Here is a 24333-nt window from a genome sequence, read left to right as displayed (position 1 = left end):
TGAAAGCAAGCACTGAGAACAGAGTGTGTCTCAAATGGGAAAGATGTGCATGCGGATAACAGAAATAGGCCATGATGCAGAACCACTTGGGACCGTCAGATTAATTTTCCTGGACCGAGCCAGCCGGGAAAAAACCCTCGCGCCGACGGACGCAGTAGTGAGGGAAAAAACCGGGTGTATAACCCCAATGGCGATTTGGCATCATGTAGGCATGGCAAGCACATATTGGCAAGAGATAAAGAACACGCCCGATGCCGTATATGCAACCGAAACATGTTGAGCGAGAAATACAACGTCATGTGTGCGCCAGAAACGTGAGTTGAGGTAACGGGTGGGAGGTTGGGAAGGAAAGTGTGTGGGAACAAATGTTCCGCAAGTTGCATGCTCCAGAGTCAAAACAGCAATGACAGTGCAAGAGACACGACTAGCGCATGCGCACGGGTCGGACCAGCTTCCGGGGCTGAAAGATGCATGATCAAGCGATGCCCACCCGATTTATTTGGCATGACACCAAGACATGCCCTCTTGCCCCAGGTGAGCATCCACAACATCAGGGTAGTCAAAAGCTGATCTAAGATTCTTGCTGAGGGTAGAATGCTTAACACCCTTAGGACGTGATGCTGGTCTACCAACAGTTTGTTCAGGTAGTGTGTGCGTTGCATGCCTACAATGATGGACAACACTGCCCACGCTTCGGCCCAGGCCACTGTCTATACTCGACTCTCGCTGTTTCTGCTATGCTGGGGCCAGCACTACTGACCCATCCGAGTCGTTCTCGAGCCTGAAACGTTTGGCTGAGGGTTCAGCGGGCACTGCTGAGGGGCGCAGGAGCCTGAGGAGGAGTGCTAAATCTACGAACTCCCCTCGCAGCACTTTCTCCACCACTCTCGGCCACATGTGCAACACACAGGGGACGGTTGTGGGCATGTGGTGGAGATGCATGTACAGGCACGTCAGAGTCAAGCCTACCTCAGCTCAGTAGTACCTGCCGAGTTCAGGTCTTGTGCGCAGGCGATATCAGCATCCGGCTCGCCAGAGTCGTCCCCGGAAATGGCTTCTCGGATGGAGGAGCGGATTAGCTCGCGGATCTCCTGGTGCTGCTGTTTGAAAACGACTCATGATAGGCTAGCTAGAAAATTCGCACAACACTGCTGATATTGCAAGCCAAGGTGCTCAAACAAATTTGTTTGCATAGAAAGGTCTCGCTGCTGTTCTCTGCCAGCAAGGCTGCGAGTCCCACGCTGGCGCATGTGCCATTTTCCCACGCTTGGAGACGATGTACGATGACAGCCGGCGTTGCGGACTGCCTGCGAGGCGCTGGCCGCGAGTGCTTCTGTGGCATGATAACTTTGGTTTGCCCGTTGCAAACCTACATTAGAGAGGTTCTGCTACACGGAACTACGTACCAAACTCCGTGTCAACTGCAGTGAAGTTTGACACGGATTTTTCGTACGTTGCACCGGTTCTGCTGTACGTAGCATGCTCGAAGCATGCACGAACACCCCGCCACATGTACTCTGTACGCTCACTTTTCACACGGAGTCCAGTCCGTGTGAAGCGCGCTTCACACGGAAAACGGTATGAAAAAATCCGTATCAAACTAAATCCCGTACCGCGGGGAAGTTTCCATACGTACTTTGGCACGTTTTACCGTGTGGCAGAACCTCACTATTTAAGGGGGTTCGGGACAGTTAGGCCCAAAAATTTAATTTCAACATCAGCCCAATATGACATCAGGTTTGAATAGCTACAGCCTTATATTTTCACTTAGTAACATCAGTTTTTCAATTGCCCGAATAGGTCTTGCCAAAAACACAATTTTTCTTGATGACACAACATAACACAAAATCCCAAAATTGATGAGAAATCGTCCATAACATCAGTTAGGACAGATAATATGACCTAAAATTTTACAGACTGTTCGAAATATTGACTAAGATGATATCAACACCGAAAAATGTACACTTTGGTTGACGATGGGATCCAGGTCGTCATTTCCTGGAGAAGAACAAAAAGACGCAAAAAAATGAAACTTTGAATATTTTTTGCAGCTTATTTTTGAGTTTGCCCCATATGTGGATACTTCAAATACGTTCTATAAGTGGGTTGGAACAGGTTAACCGCGGCGAAATTAGGGGTCACCGTGCATATTCTGGAGAAAAATCCAAAAAACTGTCAAAATTTGCCTAAAATTGGTAAATTCACGTATCTACATTGCTTGTACTTCTCTGCTGCTGCTTTGGTCATAACTTATTGGATTTTTGGCTGTTAGGTGTTGCATAAACTCACTAGAGCTCTCGGCGTTCAGAACAATACAAGGATGGAATAGCTGAACTAGTAAATTTGCCGGAAAACCCTGGGTGCACGCATTATCGATAGGTACTTTTCTCCATGATTACTCTCCTGTTGGTACTTGTTACTGAACAAATCAATGACTTCTCCAATCAGACTGTATTCAATATTCCATCTTCGGACAACAAGCACTAGCTCAAAAACACCAGCTTAGAGTTCAACACAACCGTTTCCAAACTCCTCTGAAAAACATCGTAAACACATCTGACCCAAAACAAAAAATGCAAATCACGAATATAGAACCAAAAGAACACCGTACGCACAGGTACGGGAGCACGCAGCTAGAACGATGATACATGTGAGACAATGGTGTAGTGATCAGCCAACAACGACCGCAAGTGCATTCATGAAACAGACAACTAGCCTAGCGGCAGACGCGCACTCATGCTTATGATACAAAGAACCAGCCACTGAGACAGTGCACAAAATAGCAACAAAGAGAGCAAAACGCTGTAGCAAAATGCAACAAATAAGTAAACTACAAATGCACTACTGCACTAATACAAGGCAGAAACATGATGCACAAATTCGAACACACTAAATCAAACATTTCCTCCCTCTCGAACGAAGTCAACTGAGAGAGAATTCACACAGATATACGCTAGAGACTAGTAGCTAATTATCATATGAAAGACAACAAACTAATCTGCATTCCTAAACACTAGTGCCATGAGGAAACTCACATCAGAGTTCGTCATGCTCATTATCACGCTCTTTTCAGTGTGATGTCATACTACGGCAGACACTTCATCGACACCTTTAGAGCTGGTGGCGGGTACACTGGCCGGTGTAACTGCTTGCTCATCATCTGTAACTTCCAGTGGTATGAGGTTGTGCACCGCGCGTCGGTAAATCTTCCCCTGGATCACGACATCCACGACTCGCACTACGCCGTCCGGACCCGGGAAGACTTCACTCACGCGGCCAAGAGGCCACTTTCCTCTAGGCGTATCTTTCTTCACAACGAGCAGCACGTCGCCAACTTCCACCGTGCGCTTGTCGCCACGCCACTTCGCGCGTACATTCAGCCGCGGCACGAGCTCCTTCAACCATCTTCGCCACACTTCCAATACCAGCCGTTGAACGTAAAGCCAGCGACGCCGCGGGTTGACCACCTCCTGACGATCGGCATTCTCTTCCATAGCTGTCCTCACATCCATGTGGCCGATAAGGAAGCTCAAAGGAGTCAATGGCCGTAAGTCGGTGGGATCTGATGACACCGTGGACAAGGGTCGGGAGTTGAGGAATGCTTCGGCGTGAACTAGCGCTGTCATAAGTTCCTCATCGGTAATGTCGGCACGTTGCAACACGTTCTGCAGGGCTCTCTTCACCGACTTGACAATCGCTTCGAACACACCACCGAAATGCGGAGATGCTGGCGGGTTGAAGCGCCAAGTCGCTCCGCGATCAGCCAGATTCGATTCAATCTTGCTGTTGTCCAGGGCAACAACCGCCTCCCTCATTAGCCTCTCCGCAGCCACGAAATTCGTCCCGTTGTCCGAAACCACCTCCATTGGTACACCTCGGCGCTTCACAAATCGGTCGAATGCCATCAGGAAGCCATCGGTGTCCAATGACGTTGCCATCTCGAGATGACAGGCTCTAACTTGCAGGCAGGTAAACACACAAACCCAGCGTTTCACCTGCGGTCGTCCACGGCCTTGCTTTGTGTAGAACGGGCCGCAGTAATCCACTCCAACCTTTGCAAATGGTTGAAGAGGTCCGCTTGTGCGGAAGTCTGGTAGCTGGCCCATGATTGGATGCGCAGCCTTGGCCCATGTGCGCTTACACCGCACACAATCATTCCGATGACGCTTCACGGCTGACTGGCCCTTGACAATCCAATACTTGACAGACAAGTTAGACAGAATGTGATTGACGCCCACAACATGGCCGCATCGGTCATCTTCGTCACTGACGATCAGCTGCGTGACGCGGTGCTTTGACGGTAGAATGACTGGACTCTGAACGCTCGTTGGAAGGTGATGGGCTGTACTCAGACGTCCACCAACCTTCATCATATCGCTCTGTGCATCGAGGTACGGCTTCAGCTTCACGAGGGCACCAGTGCTGATCTCTCTGCCATGACGCAAGGCATCGTAGGACTCGGAGAAGGCTTCCCTCTGCGCATAGCGAATCCAACAATGCTCCGCTTCCTGAAGCTCTGACACGGTGAGCGGCTGAACGGACACCTTCGGTGAATCCTGGGTTCGCCGACAATGGAGGGAGACCAACGTACCGTCGCATGCTGCTGATTGTGCCGATGTTGAGGACTCCTGCGCACAGTGCTTGCCTCTACTAGCACAACGCACAAACCGTCTACACCAGGCTGAGACTCTCTTCAGACGCGTCCAGTTGGAGTAGTTGTCAGGATGGAGCCTCGGCGATGCTGTGGTGTTAGCAGTGAGACAAGTCGCGCGCTTCAGCTGTCCTGGTAGCTCGCCAGGAACAATGATCTGTCTCTTCGGCCAGTCTACTTCAGACGTCCTCAAGAATGCCGGTCCTGTCCACCACCCCTGTTCTTCAGACAGCTGCTTGGCGGACGCTCCACGAGACGGAAGGTCGGCAGGGTTCAGTTTGCCCGGTACATGCTGCCATTGGCTTGGTGACGACTCCTCCTGGATCTGCGCAACTCGGTTCGCGACCTCTATCTTGAACTTCCTGCTTGATGATCTGATCCAATAAAGGACGTTCATAGAGTCTGTCCAATAATGCCGCCGTTCCACAGGAACGTCAAGTGCCGTAGCTACCTCACCAGCTAGTCGAGCTCCAAGCACCGCACCCTGAAGTTCTAACATGGGAATCGTCTTCTTCCTAATGGGTGACGGACGAGCTTTTGCCATGGCCAGGGACACTCTTGCCAATCCATTTGACAGCTCTTGGCGCGTGTAGACCACCGCCGCATACGCCGAGTCGGACGCATCCGTGAATATGTGCAGTGACAACGGCTCATCTGATGACGGATCCTTGAAACAGCGTGGAATGGTGATCTTGGCCAACTCTGGGAGCTCGGCAAACCAGCGCTGCCACTTTGCTGTCAACTCATCTTCCATGTGCTCATCCCAGCCTGTGTCCCGGATGCAGGCCTCTTGGAACAGTACACGAGCCCGTACCGTAAAAGGAGCCAGCTGCCCACGAGGATCGAAGAGCCGGCACATCTGCGACAACACACCGCGACGCGTGAACTCAAACTCCTTGGGTTCAGCATAGTGGAAGGTGAAGCAATCCGTCTGGCACGACCATGACACGCCGAGAGTCTTCTGGGTTAGCTCCGCTCCTGCCTCACGATCGGTGATGGCAAGTTCGGTGTTTGCAGCTCGGTCGGCTTCAGGAACAGTTTGGATGACGGCTGACGAGCTGCTGTTCCACTTCCGAATGTGGAATCCTCCTTGATGCAGAAGCGCCTGCATCTCAGCTCGCAACTGAATCGCCTTTTCGTCAGACTTGCAGGACTTCAAGAGGTCGTCGACATAGAAGTTGTCTGCCACACTTCTCACGGCTTCCTTGGACGTTGTGTCAGCAAACCTATTCGCTGTTTCAAGCAGTGCGCGTCCTGCCAGGTATGGCGAGGCTTTGATGCCGAATACGAGCCTCAGGAACTCGAACGCTACGAGGTTGCCGTCCTTCTCCCACAGAAATCGATGATAGCACCTGTCTTCAGGTCTCAGCCTGACCTGCAAGAACATTTCCGAGATATCTGCCGCAAGAGCCACGGCATCCTTGCAGAACCGGAGCAGAACATGGACCATGTTATTCTGCAACTTCGGCCCAGCGTACATCAGCTCGTTGATGCTGGGATGGATCCCGTTTCTAGCCGCTCCGTCGAAGACGATTCGCACTTTGGTAGTTGCCTTGTCTTCTCTAACAACGGCGAAGTGCGGAAGGTAGTTCTGGTTGGCGCTGACAGACGGCACGTCTTCCAGAAGTCTGATGTAGCCTTTGCTAAGATAATCCTCCAAGACTGCCGCATACCGTAGCTTGACGTCTGGCTTCCTCTCCAGCATCCGCATGAGGCTGGTCAGCCGGCCATTTGCCAGTTCGAAATTGCTCCGAACCTCTGGTCCAGGTCCACCGCTGTGCCACGGGATGCCGATCTGGAAACGCTCACCGTCATGGCTCAATGTTGCCGCTGTGAGGTCGTCCGCTGCCTTCTCGTCAGGAGTCATTGCGGGCGTATGCGGATGTGGCTCCATTCCCACAGCCTCCAGACTCCAGAACTTCTTCACTAGCTCATCCAGCTCCTCCTCAGCTCCGGAGCTTTGAGAGACGCCGAGTAGAGTAGTGCTGCCACTGCTAGACTTGTTGACAGCATTTGGGCCAAACAGTACCCAACCGAGGCGCGTCTTCCGGGCTGTCGGGCCTCCCTCCGTGGGGCACGCACGCTCCTCAAGAGACGCATGCATCTCTGCCGCGTCTAATCCGATCAACAAGTCGACGGCAGTGCTGGGATCCACCATCGGTGGCAAGCTCTGCAGGTGGCTCCAGCTCGCCTTCTGCTGCTCCCACTCGACGGGTGGCACGGCTGCAGTGATTGTGGGTAGCACCCATGCCTCCAGCTTGCCTTCGTAGGAACCGTCCAGGCTGGCGATAACAAGGCTGGCCTTTTCCGTTTCCCCGACGATAGAGCTGCCTCCGAGCACCGTCGTCTCCATGCGACACTTCTCTGTCGTGATGCCGAGACTTCGAACAAGACCCCCAGTGACATAGCTGGCTGACGAACCCGAGTCCAACAGTGCTGTGGCTTGTGCTGCCGTACTGTTTCCGTGGACTGTCGTCTGAATGGTCATGAAGGCTATGGTGTGGTCGGCACTGGTTGTACAGGCACTGCTGCAGGAGTCTTTCTGCGTCTTCTCATCAGGTTGGCTGGCCTTCTTCTGCTTGTCGTAGTGCAGCAGACTGTGATGGCCACCTGGGCACTTCTTGCATCCGGCGCTCTTGCACTCCTTCGCAAAATGACCAGGCTGCAGGCATCGCAAACATAGCCCCACCAGCTTCGCCAGGTCCCATCTCTTCTGGACGCCAAGGGTCAGGAAGTTGGAGCAATCTGCAAGAGCATGGCTGCCTCGACACTTCGGGCACGTCCTCCTGTCAGAAGCTGCGGTTCTGGGCTGAGCATAGGCAGCTCTTGATGGTTCAGGCTCCGTCGGCTCGGCTGCCTGACTGGCGTTCGACACCAAGACCCTGTGCTTGCGCTGCTCTCTTTGAGCTGGCTGCTGATCACCGCCAGTTGAGAGGCGTGCATCAACGTGCCTCGACTGATTCACCCTTCTCATCAGCCATTGTGACAACTCCTGGGCATTGCTCCTGTTGTCGTCATGGCAATCCATGTAGCGTGACAGCATGCCACGTGGCAACTTCTGTGTGACCGCTATATACAGCTCCCTGCCTGGCTGCATTCCAGCAGTTGACATGTTCACAATGACATTGCGGAGCTTGACAGCGAGCTTTTGCAGCGACTCAGTGTCTTTCTCCATGACAATTCTGGGCAGACTCATGAGTTCCGTCTGCTGACGTTCTAGCTCGCGCTCACTGCTTCCGTACCAAGCTTCCAACTCCTCCAAGGCCGCTCTATATGCACCAGGCCCATCCAGCACCTCGCATATCAGTTCCTCGGCCTTGCCACCATCTAGCGCCTCTCGTAAGCGAGCCATCTTATAATCCTCGGACACGGAGTAGTCATCATCCACCAGTCTCATAAATCTCTGGCGCCATCTTACGTAGCTCCTCTGCATGCCATCAAGTCTGGGCAACTCCAGAGGCTTGACCTGATGTTGATTTATTCCTGCTGGTACTGGTACCTGCACTCTTGTGGTCAGCTCCGTGCTCTTGTCTGCACTCCGACTTGCACTGGTCTCAGCTGGATCACGAACATGTTCCCTGTCCCCCTTGTGCAACACAGCGGAACTCGGATCTTGAGCACACTGCAGTGACTGCACACGGCTTTCAACAACTACTTTTTTCTCGTCGCTTTTCACTTCATCAGCTCCGTTGGCTGCATGTTCTTCAACGACAAGCACTTCTTCCTCTACGTGCTGCTCTACTAGCACATCACTCCCCTGTAGTTCAACAGCTGCCATAGCTGCACTATCCAGCGGAGCTTGAGGTTGCTTGGGAAGCCCGGTGACACATGTTTTGAATGTCAATCCCGAACTTTCATCGTCTGGTGAGCTCGACTGCGATGTCGATGAGAGAGAGACCTGCGCAGCCTCCATTTCCAGACGAAATATCCTTCTCTCTTGCTCCATTTTTGCTCCAAGAAGGCTCGCTCCATGCGAGCCATTCTCAGCTCTGCCTGTACAACACTTGCTCGTCGCAACGACGACGCAGACGAGCTGATACTACTGCCAACAACACTGGCTCTGGTTGACACACTGCTTTCAGACACGGAGTCCACGTCCGACAGGCTTCCTGGGCTCAGACGACTTGCGGGTTCATTTCCCTCGTCCTGAAACCGTACAGGCAAGACACCTTGGTTGGATCGCGAACTTCTTCTTGGCGCAGCCATGTCAATCCGGCTCGAAGGACCATATGTTACTGAACAAATCAATGACTTCTCCAATCAGACTGTATTCAATATTCCATCTTCGGACAACAAGCACTAGCTCAAAAACACCAGCTTAGAGTTCAACACAACCGTTTCCAAACTCCTCTGAAAAACATCGTAAACACATCTGACCCAAAACAAAAAATGCAAATCACGAATATAGAACCAAAAGAACACCGTACGCACAGGTACGGGAGCACGCAGCTAGAACGATGATACATGTGTAGTGATCAGCCAACAACGACCGCAAGTGCATTCATGAAACAGACAACTAGCCTAGCGGCAGACGCGCACTCATGCTTATGATACAAAGAACCAGCCACTGAGACAGTGCACAAAATAGCAACAAAGAGAGCAAAACGCTGTAGCAAAATGCAACAAATAAGTAAACTACAAATGCACTACTGCACTAATACAAGGCAGAAACATGATGCACAAATTCGAACACACTAAATCGAACAGTACTTGGTTTTGATACACGTACATGTAGCTGTGATACCGCTTAGCACAGCCCCATATCAAACTACAATGAAAGCTGACAATCATGTTGGAACGAATCAGACAACATCGAGTCCTCTTGTTCTTGAACTATGCGAGCTAGAACGTGTCCCCACACTGGGAAAAATGATGGTATTTTCAAACATATCACGTGCTTGTTGCCATCCGACGGCCAATCAGCATCGACTTGTACCAGGGCAGAAATTGTGTGTATTGCCTGGACTACGGCATGGCAATGCCCTAGCATGCTACGGAGTACGGTGACATCCAATGCCCTGCATGCATGCTAATTGCTATGCAAATGCCAGGCTATGGTGCCATCTATCAGCGTAGCTTGGCAAGGGTCTGTGGCACTGGCAGTTTTTCGTTGTCAGCTCAGTTCGCATGTACATTCGACTGTGAACTGACGTTACTTGCTCTGGTAAGCGAAATAAAAGAGCATGCACCTATCTATCTGCTCTGAACCTAGCAAGCCAAAATAAGTAAAGTGGCAATCACCGGGGTCAGTTTTCCATGTTCGGATTCCAGCTGTTCCAGCTCCGTGCGCTCTCGGGCAAGCCCTCGAGCGCACGGCTGAAGTTTCGTTCTGAAGTTTCAGCTCACGAAGTATCAGCTCCGTATGCTCTCGGGCAAACTCACAGTCACAAGCTGAAGTTTCGTTCTGAGCTCCGTACGCTCAAGGGCTTGGGAGCTCCAACTCACAAGCTGAAGTTCCAGCTCCGTTTCATCTCGAGCAAGGTGAAGTTTCGTTCTGAAGTAACCGTTCGTTTCATCTCGAGCAAGGTGAAGTTTCAGCTCTAGAGGAGTCTCGCTTTTATACCTTCATGCCCCCGTGCTCATTTTCAGCTCCGGACGTTATCAGGACGTGCTGATCGGTGATTGGTGTTTGCTTGTTGATGTATGCGGTATGTTTGAAACACAATCAAGCATGGTAGGAAGGTCTTGATGGAAAATGCGTACCCTCGTGCGTAGCCCTCGGGCAAGCCCTCGGGCATACGCACTCGGGCACTCCATGCCCTTGTGTGTACGCTCTCGGGCAAGCCCTCGAGCGTACACACGCGGGCATGAATTTTCCACCAAGCCCTTCCTTCCATGCTTGATTCTATACTTACGGTGCGCACAAACAAGTGAAGCACTGTGCCACAGGGCGTTCCTTACAGTTGGGTTGCTGCTGGTTCTTCGCTAGGTGTTCAGCCACCGCTAATATTATCTTCTTTGAGACTGTCACCCGCTTCTTACCTCCGACTTGCTCCTTCATCAGTCTGGAAATGGCTGGCTCACCACTTCGTTTGTAGGACAAGACAAAGTGCTTCATCACCAACCCACTGGCAGCTGCCCGAACTGCAACTGATTTAGAGAAGCACGTTGCTTGGACCAACGGTTGAAGGGTGGCCAGCCGCTTTTGCTGATGTTCTGCAAACTCCATCGCCGAACATGCTGATGCAAAAGTGACAGAGTTCTACAGGATACTGGCATCAGGGCGAGCTTCGACAATTTCAGCTAGGGCCGCAACATCCGCAACAGCATCATGAGCAGCGAACTCATTCCCAACGATGAACTATAAATCAATCTGAGGCTGTAGCTTGGGAGCTCCGGTATCGCGGTTTAGGGATCAGAGTGTTCACCCAGCACAAAAATGCACACCATCGACACACACATCCGTGCACACACACACACACACACACACACACACACACACACACACACACACACACACACACACACACACACACACACACACACACACACACACACACACACACACACACACACACACACACACACACACACACACACACACACACACACACACACACACACACACACACACACACACACACACACACACACACACACACACACACACACACACACACACACACACACACACACACACACACACACACACACACACACACACACACACACACACACACACACACACACACACACACACACACACACACACACACACACACACACACACACACACACACACACACACACACACACACACACACACACACACACACACACACACACACACACACACACACACACACACACACACACACACACACACACACACACACACACACACACACACACACACACACACACACACACACACACACACACACACACACACACACACACACACACACACACACACACACACACACACACACACACACACACACACACACACACACACACACACACACACACACACACACACACACACACACACACACACACACACACACACACACACACACACACACACACACACACACACACACACACACACACACACACACACACACACACACACACACACACACACACACACACACACACACACACACACACACACACACACACACACACACACACACACACACACACACACACACACACACACACACACACACACACACACACACACACACACACACACATATGCATGCTCTCCCACGCAATAGAACACACGCGCGCGCGTACACACACATACATTCACGCACGTGTGCGTACCCACCCACATGCATGTGCACACTCATGTGCATGAGTGGAGATGCCCGCATACACATGTCACACCAACATGCCCTGGGAGCGGTCATGCACGTGTGTATAGTATGTGTGCGAGGGCACGTCCACATGAGCGCATATGCATGTGCATGCTCATACATGCGTATGGTGCACACATGCACAAACATGCAGGTCTATGCAAACATACACACACACTCGCGGCCGCCGCGCATACAGTGTGCTCATACATTTCCATAGCCATACGGCCCATAGGGTGGCAATGACTCGCAAATATCATGAATAAATCTTATGAGATTGAAAAACGCACTTACCCAAAGCAGCTTTGGTGTTGCTTGTGGAAGCACGGGGGCCAGGGTGTTGAGCAGTTACAGGGCTATATGTAATGTATCTATAAAATTCTCCATCCCACACTGCTGACACGGAATGACAAGTACGCTGCCCAGGTCGTACCTCTTCTCTTCAACGCAATCAATGAGCGCCAGAGGTTTGCCACATCCAGGATTCTGGCACGCAGACAATCCCACAGCCAGATACCTGAGATAAACGATTCGTCGACCGTGAAGAGGGGCACTGAACGACCTCTTCGCGGGAGTCGAATCCAGTGGCGTTAGTGGTGGAGATCGCCCTTTCCGTTTTTCAGGAACTCGATCGATCGTTTGAGTTTGGGAAGCGTCCCGTCCTCGGCTTCTTGCATCGTCCAGTACGCAGAATGAGAGGCCGCGTCGTGGGTGACGGATTACTCTCCCGCGTCTTCATCTCCACGACACGTCGGCAGGAGAACCGAGCTATCCAAAAACCGCCAATGTCAAAACAAATCCGCAAGTCCACTAGTGGCTGAGCTTCTTCCTCAAATCTTGTCTCGACTCGAGCACGCGCTGCGAAGTCATGGTCAAATTGCTTATTTTTTTACTCGATTGTGCATGATCGCGTCCCATTTTTCCACTCCGAAAGGCATTATTTTTCAGAAAAAAATTCGGAAATCCAACATGGCGCTAACCGTCGCGAACCTACTTCACACGCGCTCCAGCGGCTTCCAAAGAGCCCCCAGATCCCACGCTATTCATTGATGCATGTCAAGTAACACGTACATGCACGCTGTGATGGCATGTAACATGCGTAGATCTACGCCGGAACTCACCTGAACTCGCCAGCCAACCAGCCATATGCGGCTGCAGCACACATCGGAGCTTGAACCCGTAATAACGCATACACCATACTTCGCGCTGGCCGCATTGCTACTTCATATTTGCTTTGCTTGGGTAGTGAGAAGAACACCGGTTTGTTCCTTTCTCACTCCCTTTCTCTCTCTTTCACCATGCCACGAGGCTCTGTACGAGGAAGCAGACGTGGACGCGGACGTGGGTATGCCGTCGAGGTTACCCGTCGCCGCTCGGGTAGGGCTTCGACCTCGCCATACGCGCGGACTGACGGCATGCGCGCCTTCGCGCCTGATGCCTCCGACACACCGTCAGCAGCTAGCTCAGACTTCTGACCCCGCTCCAGGCACCGACGCTTCTATGCAGGACGAGCCCTCATTGCTCTCCCCGGACATCATTTCCTCAGCCGTTATGAAGATGAACGCCCTCCACCCTCTCCTCGAACGCGTGGAACGCCTGGAGAACAGACAGTGCTGAGTCTGATCTGGAAGCCGATCTCTCCCACGCGCGCGCTCCGCACCCGAAAGATCGCTCCCACGCTCCGAGCGTCAAGCTCCGGACCTATCCTGCCCGGAACTTCCAGTTCTATCGGAACCTCCGACTTTGCCAGGACCTCCAGTTCTCTCCAAGCCCTCGGTTCTACCCACACCGCCACGTCGTGCGATTGAAAAAATCCAGCGCGGAGAGTTAGTGGAACTTGAGGAACTCTTGCCGGAAATTTTCAGCTCCCAGGGACAGGAGCCAATACAACTGGTTACAGCTGGCGGCGACATGGCTCAGCTCTCGCTCAACCTCAGCGCAAAGCACACGCGCGCGCGATCAACGACTTCTCGGCTTGGCTGGAGGCCTGGACGATCTACATGGGCATCGTCGTTCTTGCTCGTCCTGACCGAGCTCATGAGCTCGTCTGCCACCAGCACATACTTTGTACTGCGAACCAACAGTTCACGACGTCTGCTGTGCTGAACTATGATCGAGCATTTCGCCAACACACCGCCAGCATGGCACTGCGCTGGGACGTGATCAATCAGACGCTGTGGAGTATTCGCCTACTCCGCTCTCCCCGTCTGTCATGCAGACGCCGCCTGTGCTGAACTATGATCGAGCATTTCGCCAACACACCGCCAGCATGGCACTGCGCTGGGACGCGATCAATCAGACGCTGTGGAGTATTCGCCTACTCCGCTCTCCCCGTCTATCATGCACCAAATGCACGCTCCAAAACAGCCGCGACCGCTGCCTGCCCACATGCCGCAGCTCAACACGCGCAGCCCTTTCCATCAGTGGCGGGCAGCACCCGCCAAGTCTGTTTTAACGTCAACCGCGGCAGGCCCTGTTCCCGCACACCTTGCGACCGTCTCGACGCCTGCAGCTCATGTGAAGACAAAGGACATGCCGCCACATCCTGCACCAGCACCACCCGCTTCAGGTGGCAGCGCCCTGCAGATAGCCACGAGAAGACTTCGAAGCCCACTGAGAAAAAGTAAGCCGACTTCCACTCCCCTGAACACTGTTCGCTTTCACACATTACTGCCTTCCTCGGAATTGTGCTGGACACGGTGCGCATGGAAGCCCGTCTCCCAGACGACAAACCGACGGACCTCCGCGAGCTCCTCAGCGAGCTGTCACGCTGCACCCAGACCACGCAACGCAAACTCGATCACTTCCTGGGGAAACTCTCCTTTGCGTCGAGCGTCGTCGTACCAGGCAGAACATTTACGCGGCGCTTATGGGATATCAACAAGAGGTTTAGCCGCGCCAAGCCCTATTTCCGTATCACTCTGACAGGCATTCCAGCAGCTGGCACCATCGGCACAGCAAGCCCCGGACACTGCAATCCGCCTCCCTCTCCTGGACTGATGCAGGAGGTCGCCGACCTGGCAGCCATGGCAATCGCCCCGACAACACGGCGCACGTACACCACTGGCGAAAGGAAATTTACGCAATTCTGTGCGTTGCAGAGATGGACGCCCATGCCGGCTACAGACACGATGCCCAGCTGCTTCGCAGCACACCTCACACAATCGGTTCAACCACAGACAATTCATGTCTACATGGCCGCAGTACGCAACATGCATCTCGAAGCCGGATTCCGAGATCCAACGATGAACGCATTGCTGCCGCCACGTGTTATGCGAGGCATCAAGAGGACGGCGACTGACCCGGCAATCCAGCGCACTCGCCTCCTAATCACCATTGATTTGCTGCGGAAGCTCCTCAACCAACTCAGCCTGGACCAACGGCGTCACCAGCAGGACAAGGGCATGCTCAAGGCGGCAATGGTGCTCGCCTTCTTCGGATTTCTTCCATGCGCTGAATTCACTGCGCCTCCAGCCGGGTTTGACCCTGCCACTCATGCCACGCGCCAGGATGTGACTCTGGATGTCACTCAAGGACGCACATATATCCGCTTCCACATCAAGCAATCGAAGACGGACCAACTTCGTCAGGGCCATGCAGATAATCGGCAGTACCACTTCACAACCTTGCCCGGTTGCCGCCCTCCTGGCATATTTTACAGTCTGTCCGTCTGACGCCACTGACGCACTCTTCCGCTACCGCCCTGGGAGACCGCTGACCAGGCAGGCACTGACAGAAGAGCTCCGACAGCTTCTCCCACTCACGGGAACACCCAATTCACGCGACTACGCTGGTCATTCGTTCCGCATCGGTGCCGCCACAACTGCAGCCATGGCGGGTACCCCGGACTGGCTAATCAGGGCAATGGGCCGATGGAGAAGCGACAGTGTCTTGCGCTACATCAGGACAACCGACACAGACATGGGGCAGCTGACCCAAGAGCTGTCAGAGGTACAAGCGCATCACAGAACGCATGGAGGTATGTAAGAACCCGCCACGCGGGCACGCAACTCGCACCCATGCACGTACCCACACGGCTGACCGTTTGGAACAGCACAGCAACTTGCTCTGCTAGGATTGTGCTGACAAACTGCGCTGATAGCAAAAACAGTGTCATTCACGTGCATTGCAATGTGTCACAACTTAGCATGGAGGCTGGGCAACCATGGGACAGCTATCTCCTCTCATCTGGCAATTATCACGGCCTTCGGCCATCACACATACTCCCACACTCCTGCCTCCTAACGGGCATTGCACTTCGTGCGTGGGCCGTCCACACTCCGTCCATTTCATGGGCGCCCATCTCATGGGCTGCACTTTGTGCGTGGACATACATACACACTATCATACAGGCCGTCCACACTCCGCCCAGTTCATGGGTGCCCATTTCATGGGCTGCACCTCGTGTGCGTGGGCCGTCCACACTCCGTCCATTTCATGGGCGCCCATCTCATGGGCTGCACTTTGTGCGTGGACATACATACACACTATCATACAGGCCGTCCACACTCCGCCCAGTTCATGGGTGCCCATTTCATGGGCTGCACCTCGTGCGTGGACTATCCTACATGATTATCACATGCCAGATTCGGTTGCCCAGCACTCCATGAATCCTCCATATGATGTGTGCTCTCCACTGGTCTGCAATAGCGAGTGCATGCGTGTTAACAACATATCACACGCCCATCGAATCCGACTTGGTGGCCACCTGAATGCAATGCTGCTGTCGCCGCAAAGCAACGAGCTTGGACGGCGTGGCAGCGGAATCCAGGCTCACAACAGTCACAGCGCATGTATTCCGATACTGTGGCACATAATGTTCGCACAATGGCAAGGGCACAAGCTGCTGAACAGATGACACTTCACGCTAAGCTAAAAACTGGCTGCCTCAAAGACAAGGAACGGTTGAGTACCATTTAAGCGTGCAGGTGGTTTTGGACACCAGTCTGATATTCCCACACTCATTGATGAGAACAGCAGAGAGCACCGCACCGCGAAGGAGAAGTCGGAAAGTTTTGGGAATTTCTTCTCACAGAAATGCAGTCTTGGAGACAATGACATTGACCCGTCCAACCTTCCAAGAGCCAAGCAGCACAGCCTACCAGCAATTGGCATGATCCGCTTTCGCACTGCTGAGGTTCAGAGGGAGTTCCGCCAGCTTCAAATCAACAAGGCCACTGGTCCAGATAGTCTCCCAGCACGACTTCTTCGAGAGCGTGCGAAAGAGAACGCACTGACTAAGCTGTTTGCCCTCTGTCTACGCTGCTCGCATCATCCCATCCCCCGGAAGACGGCACACGCCGTCGTGCCCATCCACAGACGCGCTTCCAAAGCAGCAGTGACAAATAATTATTTACCGACCTGTCTCCCTCCTGAGCATTGTGAAGTGTTATGGAGACCATCGTCAACAGGCAAATTGTCAATCACCTAGAACGTCACATGGTCCTATCTCCCAGGCAGTTTGGCTTCCGCCGTGGACGTGGAACTGCTGACCTCCTCACTGCCCTCCATCATGAGTGGTCCGGCATAGTGGGTCGCAATGGAATCGCTCGACTTGTTGCAGTCGACATAGCTGGTGCTAATGATAAAGTTTCGCACACTGGCATACTGCACAAAGCTGATATGTCCGGCATTGGCGGGTCAATTCTGTCTTGGCTTCGCTCGTACCTCCAGGAAAGGAAGATAAGGGCTGTTGTTGGTGGTCAGACCTCCTCGCACTTCCCAGTCCAAGCCAGTGTGTCGCAAGGCAGTATCTTAGGATCAACGCTCTTCCTTATCTATGTCAACGACATCTCTGATTGTGTCTTCCCAGAATTCCAGCTAGCATCGTATGCAGACGACACAACACTGTACTGTCTGATCCGTGCCGATGACGTGTGTCCCGCCACTTTTAGCTCACTGCAGGCCTCCCTTGATGAGCTCCAAGCTCGGGGATGGAGATGGAAGGTTCAGTTTGAGCCGACAAAGTGCCAGGGAATGTCGATGAGCAGACGATTAACACCCCTCCCACCCTCTTCTCTCAGCTTCGATGGTACCGCGATCAGAGAGGAAAACGATGTCAAGCTTCTCGGTGTGACCTTCGACCGCAAACTGCTGTTCCGCAACCATCTCCACCCGGTTGCAGTCAGAGCTAGCCAGCGCCTTGGCTTGTTGAGAAAGGTTTGCCCAGTACTCGACCGCAACGGCCGCCTCAGCGTATTTTTTATTCCCGTAGCTATGCAGAAGACGTTACTTCAGTAACGTCTGGCGCTAGCCGGGGTCCACACAGCTTTAATTCCCGTAGCTATGCAGAAGACGTTACTTCAGTAACGTCTGGCGCTAGCCAGGGTCCACACAGCTTTAATTTGGTGTTTGTTTGTTGGTTTGTTTGTTTGTTTGTTTGTTTGTTTGTTTGTTTGTGTCACGCCTGGCGCTATCCCGTATCTGTCCCGTACCGTATCGCACAGCTGGCCATTTGCTGGCTCCGGTATCTGTCCCGTACCGTACCATCAAACACAGCTGGCTACAAACAGCTGGCCACAATATTATGTACAGTGTACATGTATACGACTCCCTGTACTGTGTGTTGCATATGTGCTTGAAGGGGACGGTTGCACTTTTTGTAGCTCCGTTTTATCTGAGTTTTCAGTCGTTCCTCTTACTAGTCTTGCCAAGGGGGTGGCTCTGGGTCCACCAGAGTTTCCCCTGGCGTATTTCTGAATTTGCTGGGGCGAGGGTTCCGCGACGCGGTCGCCAAGGCAGTGTCTTTTCAGTCACCACTCTTCTATACAGTCATACTAACTTTTTTTAGTTTGTTTTGTTAGGGCGCGCTCACACTGCGACCAAAACCAGCGTCCATGCGGCCATGCGGCCAAGTTGCATGGCAACGGCATGAACTTGACCAAAACGTCGCGGCCACGTTTCAAATCGTGACCGCGACCTCCGGAGGGGGGTGCCACGACTTGGCGGCAACATGATCGTAGACGTGAAGCGTATTTGTGTACAACCTGGCCTGAAGTATGTTCAATTTCTCAAATTCCGGTGTGTTGATCCATGAAAATCGGCGGTTGTCGATGTCACCTCGACATTTGCACATTTTATTTTGTAGTTGTGGTCCTGCACGCACGCACCGCCATATATGCATTCTTTGCCCTTTTTGGACGATGTCGATTTTGTTTTTGTTTTTGTAGTTGCTTCGTTGTGATCGGGTCAGTGACCAATTTCTACAGTGTACTCGTTCAATACGATGGCAGCTTGGTCTGGCTTTTCGGTTTGGTAAGTCATCTTTCTCTACTTTTCTGCGGTGATGGAATGCCATACCTCAAGACATTTCAGTTACATATCATCGGAAACTACAGTTCTCATCTCGGCAACAGACGAAAGAAACTACCGGAATTTCCACTGCACTGGCACTTGCCCTGACCACGAGGTCAGGAAAGCGAAAGCGCTTGGATGTCAGCGGCAGTCCCTCAAGAGTCCAAACCTACCTGATTGTATGAATTATTTTCGTCGACTTCAAGAATACGAGCCACGAGGCAATTCCTCCAACATGCAACATGCGAAAAATTACATCCAAAACGGGCCACAACTTTATTAGGAAACGCACGAACTCTTTTGGATACGAACTGCAATTCGTAAAGTTTGTGTGACAACTTCACGTCTACGCGTGTAGAGGCCTAGTGTGAGCACGACTCCCACGTTTCTGCGTTTTGCTGACGCATGGACGCGTGCTCATGGTCGCAGTGTGAGCGCGCCCTTAAGGTGGCTCGCGCCTATTTCTAAACTCGTCTTCTGCGCAGGTTCTCGCGCATCCTACGTTCGAGAAAAGTGCATGCGGAGTTGGCGTAGCGAGCTTGTTTCGAATGGTCCAGCTCGAGCATATGGCCTGAGTACGAAACTCTCGTACTCGAGTCTAGGGGCATGTTCGATTGGTAGGATCGGGATCCCGATCCACCGGATCCACTGGATTCGCACCCTTTCGATTGGTCGAATCCGGATCCGGATCCTTCGGATTTGGATCCGGTCAACCCTCCTCGGGGAGCAGGGTTGACTGGATCCAACGCATACTGACCAACCACCACAATCTCAATCCCTTGACAAGACATGCAGAATCCCTGGATTTCTCTCAAAATCCCTGGATGGCACAAAAACAAGTGAAATTGAGCTTTTCCCGCCAAAAAAACGTTCGACTCTACAGCTGTGCGTACAGCACAGATCGACCCTAGGCCATAGGCTGTACGAGAGCTCGTAGACATAGTGCAGTTTGATCAGTCGGCGCCCGCCTGTCACTTTGTCAGTGCAGATCTTGCAGGCATGGTCAGGTCTTCAAAGTGCTGTGCACTGTTCCAAGTAGGGAGTAGTACAATACCCGGTATTGTACTACTCCCTGGTTCGAAGTGCGAATGAGCACCGTACATACCTTTGAAAAAAGTTCAAAAAACCGGGACATTCAGGCAGAAACCATGGAGTTTTCTAGAAAATCCTGTATCAGACAAAACTTTGGTTTTTCCGGGAGTTTGCTTGAAATCCCCGGGACCCCGGGAGGAGTGTCGATTTTCCGGGATTTTCCCGGGAAAAACGGGAGGGTTGGCCAGTATGCCAACGGATCCAAATGTGACCTTTGTGCGTATTTGGTGGATAAAAATCATTTTTGTACACATTGTGGTACGCACACGTGGATGGAGATAGAGCTTGTTGACTTTTTGTACTACACACGCGATGAGTACGACGTTCACCCTTTTGGGTGCCTTGTGAGCGCCATTGTCAACATGGCAACAGTCAAGGTCCAAAATAAAGTGTTCAGTTGAATCTGAAGTATCCGAGGGATCTGAAATCTGGATCCCGATCCCGATCCTTACCAATCGAACATGCCCTAGAGTGTGAGCTTTTTTCTTCTTTTTTCACTCCTTCACTTGGCTACTAGACTTTTTTTTGAGGTGCATTTTTTACTTGTAGAAATTGTCACCTGTCAGAGAAGTTTTGGGATGTCCCTTCCAGCAGGCACTGCCCATGCCCATGGTCGGCTTCGGAAAAAGAGTAGAATAAAGGCGTTGGAGTCTATGTGGATGTCTTGGAAGGAATGGGGGACGGCACAGACGGGTACGTGAATGTGTAAAAACCTGAGTATTTTGTATTTTCGTTGAATTGGTTCAAGTGACTTGGCGAGTCCCTTCCACAGTAGAACGCCATCCTTCACAAAATTTGTCTGACTATTTTGTCAAGAATGGCCGTTCTATAATGATCAATCGACTCTGAAGCCAGTGGATTGTGGAGGTCGCCCTTGCATATAAATTGAAATGGTCACGAACGAACGAAAGTATTTTGATTCGAACATGTACTGGACAACGTGGTTGCATTGTGTCAGTAGAGGGTACTACTGTAGTATCTCACCATTTCTTTATGGTAATCGCTGTCCACCAAGAACTCTCCTAGATCCTATAGTTATTGCCACGGCTTGATCACAGCGGTGCACTGAGTTTTTGTTGAGAAATTCCTTCAATTTATTGTCTTATCACGCAGTGCTCGAGCGTTTTATTTAGGATGCATTTTTAGAGATTGATATTTACCAGTATGTGTTTCACATCACTCCTGACGAGAATAAGCATTTGAAAGCAACACTGGCTGACAGCAATCATGCTCCCCAGGCTCAAGTGTGTGTGTGTGTGTGTTACAAGGGTGTGCATGGCAATTTGGTAGAGTATGTTTGAACACAAAGTCCACTATATATTCACAAACTCAAGTACATCGCAAAATTGTGCCTTCGTATAGTATATTGTGCCTTCATAACTTTGACTAGCCCTAACCTGCTGTTTGACAGGTGTGTCATTGGTGAATGTACATGTATACTGTCTCTCTTCACAACTACGTGCATGTAACACAATATTTACAGTGCACTTGGCAGTGTATATAGCTAGATCAATGCACAGTAATCAGTAAATTGTGGCTGCCTCTGTCACATTGTCATATTCACGCGACGTACATTCTAAATCATCGAAAATGCCCAAACCTATTCAGTCTACGTGTGCAGAAGAAGATTGAACACATTCTTTCCTTGCATCTGCGCCTTGATCCTTGAAGGATGACGGTGTTCCTACGGATGCGGAAAACTCGGCCTCTAGCCGAGTCTGACGCGAACCGTGAATTTTTCCCTTGACATTGGTTGATGGCATCAGTCACATCTAAGAGTGACACTCTATCTCAAACACATTTACGCAAAGAAGTAGTAATCTTATCTTCATTGGAGCGATGGTCTGCAGGCGTGCGATCATGTGTGGGCCTTGTGTGTGCGCGCGTGTGTGTTTAGTCACTGTTTACGCGCACGTTTGTGAATGTGCGTGTGTGTGTGTGTGTGTGTGTGTGTGTGTCTGGCCTGGTATGGGGTTGCTCAGGATAGTTCTGCATGGCGGGTGGACGGTACTGTCTTATCTGCCATCGGTCGTTTCGCCAGCCAAGTGACAAACAAGGCACAAATGTGGCGCAGAGCGATGTCTCCCCATCCAGGATCAGCGTGGTGCTGTGCAGTGTGGTACATGCAGAAGGTGGTTTCACTCTTGTGGTGGCTTGCGTGTGCATCATTGTTTGCCCCTGGAACCATCGAAAGTGTCCGCGCCGGCATCATCTATTCCGCTCAGCTTCCAAGCTTCTCTCTTGTGTTTGACATGCAATCGGCAATTCAAGTCAGCGCCTGGTTTCAGACGTCACACGTGCGACCGTGGCCATCGGGCAACCAAGTCTGACAGAGCGTCATAATGGTGTCCGCTGTTCTCGCTGCAGCCGTCAGTTCCGTCGACAGAGTGACCTGAGTCGTCATCTCCGTTTCTGCCCCTGACAATGACTCTGGCTTCTTTCGGAATGGTGTGGCCCGTGGGCAACCATGCTACAGTGGCAGTAGTAGTAGTAGTAGTGTGTGTGTATGTGTGTGTGTGTGTGTGTGTGTGTGTGTGTGTAGGTGTGTGTGTGTGTGTGTGTGTGTGTGTGTGTGTGTGTGTGTGTCTGAATAGTGGCGGCCAATTCATCAGCCTTGCAAGCTGTTGAATGGTGCAATCCCAGCACAAGCTGCTATGGCTTCTGCTGTTGCATTGCTATCATCACCTCCGACGATGGGCGTCCAATGGTCCAATGGTGTGTGTCTGGAGCGCCATCGGGTGGCGTGCTCTTTCTCTCTCTCTCTCTGCTGCCCCTCCGGGGCCCACGTGACCCTAGTGGTAGTGGCTCGACAGGACAAGTGTGTGTGTGTGTGTGTGTGTGTGTGTGTGTGTGTGTGCTTGCACCCATGCGTGTGCGTGTGTATGTGTGCATGTGTGTGTGTGTGTGTGTGTGCACGTGTGTGTGTGTATGGTATGTGGGTGGTATGTGGGTGGTATGTGTATGGTATGTGTGTGTGTACACGTGTGTCAATGTGTATTGCAGGGTTGGGTGGGCTAGTAGAGAAGGGTAGATGTGTGCGTGCGTGTGTGTGTGTATGTATCTATGTGTACACATGTGTCAATGTGTATTGCAGGGTTGGGGTGGGGCTAGTACAGAAGAGTAGATGTATATGGACATGTACATGGGATATGTAGGTGTGCATGTACATGTAGCAAAGCAAACTTATCAAAAAGGCATTCTGCGCATATGGCGAAATTGAGCATTGAAGCATATATTTTTTATTTTCTCATTGGCATGTACACAGTTAGTCCATTCAATAACCAAAAAATGAGGAAGATTGTAAATCAGGTTCTTGATGAAATACCCGTCCGCTATACATCACAAATCCTGTACAAATTTGACAATTTAGTGAAATTGGCATCGCCTATATCTCAAAAGTTTGCATTGAGACCCCGTTTTTTTAACTCGCCATTTGCATACACTACCTAAGAGCAACCACCCACCAAATTTTCAGAGCAATCGTTAATTTTTTTGAAATAGGCGTGAGCCACCTTAAGCTGTGTTCACAACTGGCGCGTGTACGCGTGAAACCACGCGTTTGTGCGTATTTTTGCTGGCTTTTGGGGCGCCATGCGTACGGAAACGCGCCGAAATGGAACTTCCAACATGTTGGAATTTTCAGCGCGTATCAGGCGCGTATCAGCGTACATGCCAGTCACTTTGACTGGCGGGGTCAAAAAATTAGTACTCGAAGGTGTCGCACGAGCTAAATACGACTCGGATTGCTGTTTTTTGTGAAAGGCTGAGCGCGCGTTTGGGGGCGCATGAACCGCAAGCGTACCGCGTCCACGCGCCAGTTGTGAACACAGCTTTAGTTAACTAATACTTGTACGCCCTTGAGAAACGCCTCAACTTCAAAACCTATGTATTTGTTTACCGCTGCCTGAATGGACTTGCTAGTCCTCTTCTGCGAGACTGCTTTACCTTGCGCGCCCATGGTGCTCGCACTGCAGCCACCACCCGTGG

At 51.6% G+C, this 24333-nt stretch overlaps 1 protein-coding gene across 1 annotated transcript; it reads right to left on the bottom strand.

The window, feature by feature from the left end:
• Positions 1-3080: 3080 nt before the first annotated feature.
• Positions 3081-8597, bottom strand: LOC135823681 (uncharacterized). The gene has a single exon (XM_065336529.1). It carries the CDS (start codon positions 8595-8597, stop codon positions 3081-3083), a length of 5517 nt encoding a protein of 1838 aa, XP_065192601.1.
• Between the last annotated feature and the right edge of the window lie 15736 nt (positions 8598-24333).

Source organism: Sycon ciliatum, chromosome 8 (genome assembly GCF_964019385.1).
Source record: "Sycon ciliatum chromosome 8, ocSycCili1.1, whole genome shotgun sequence".
Classification (NCBI taxonomy): domain Eukaryota; kingdom Metazoa; phylum Porifera; class Calcarea; order Leucosolenida; family Sycettidae; genus Sycon; species Sycon ciliatum.
This window is presented reverse-complemented; position numbering and strand designations above follow the sequence as displayed.

What these genes read in the sequence shown, in the direction of transcription:
- LOC135823681 (XM_065336529.1), bottom strand. Translation starts at nt 8,597, where the DNA reads ATGGAGCAAGAGAGAAGGATATTTCGTCTGGAAATGGAGGCTGCGCAG.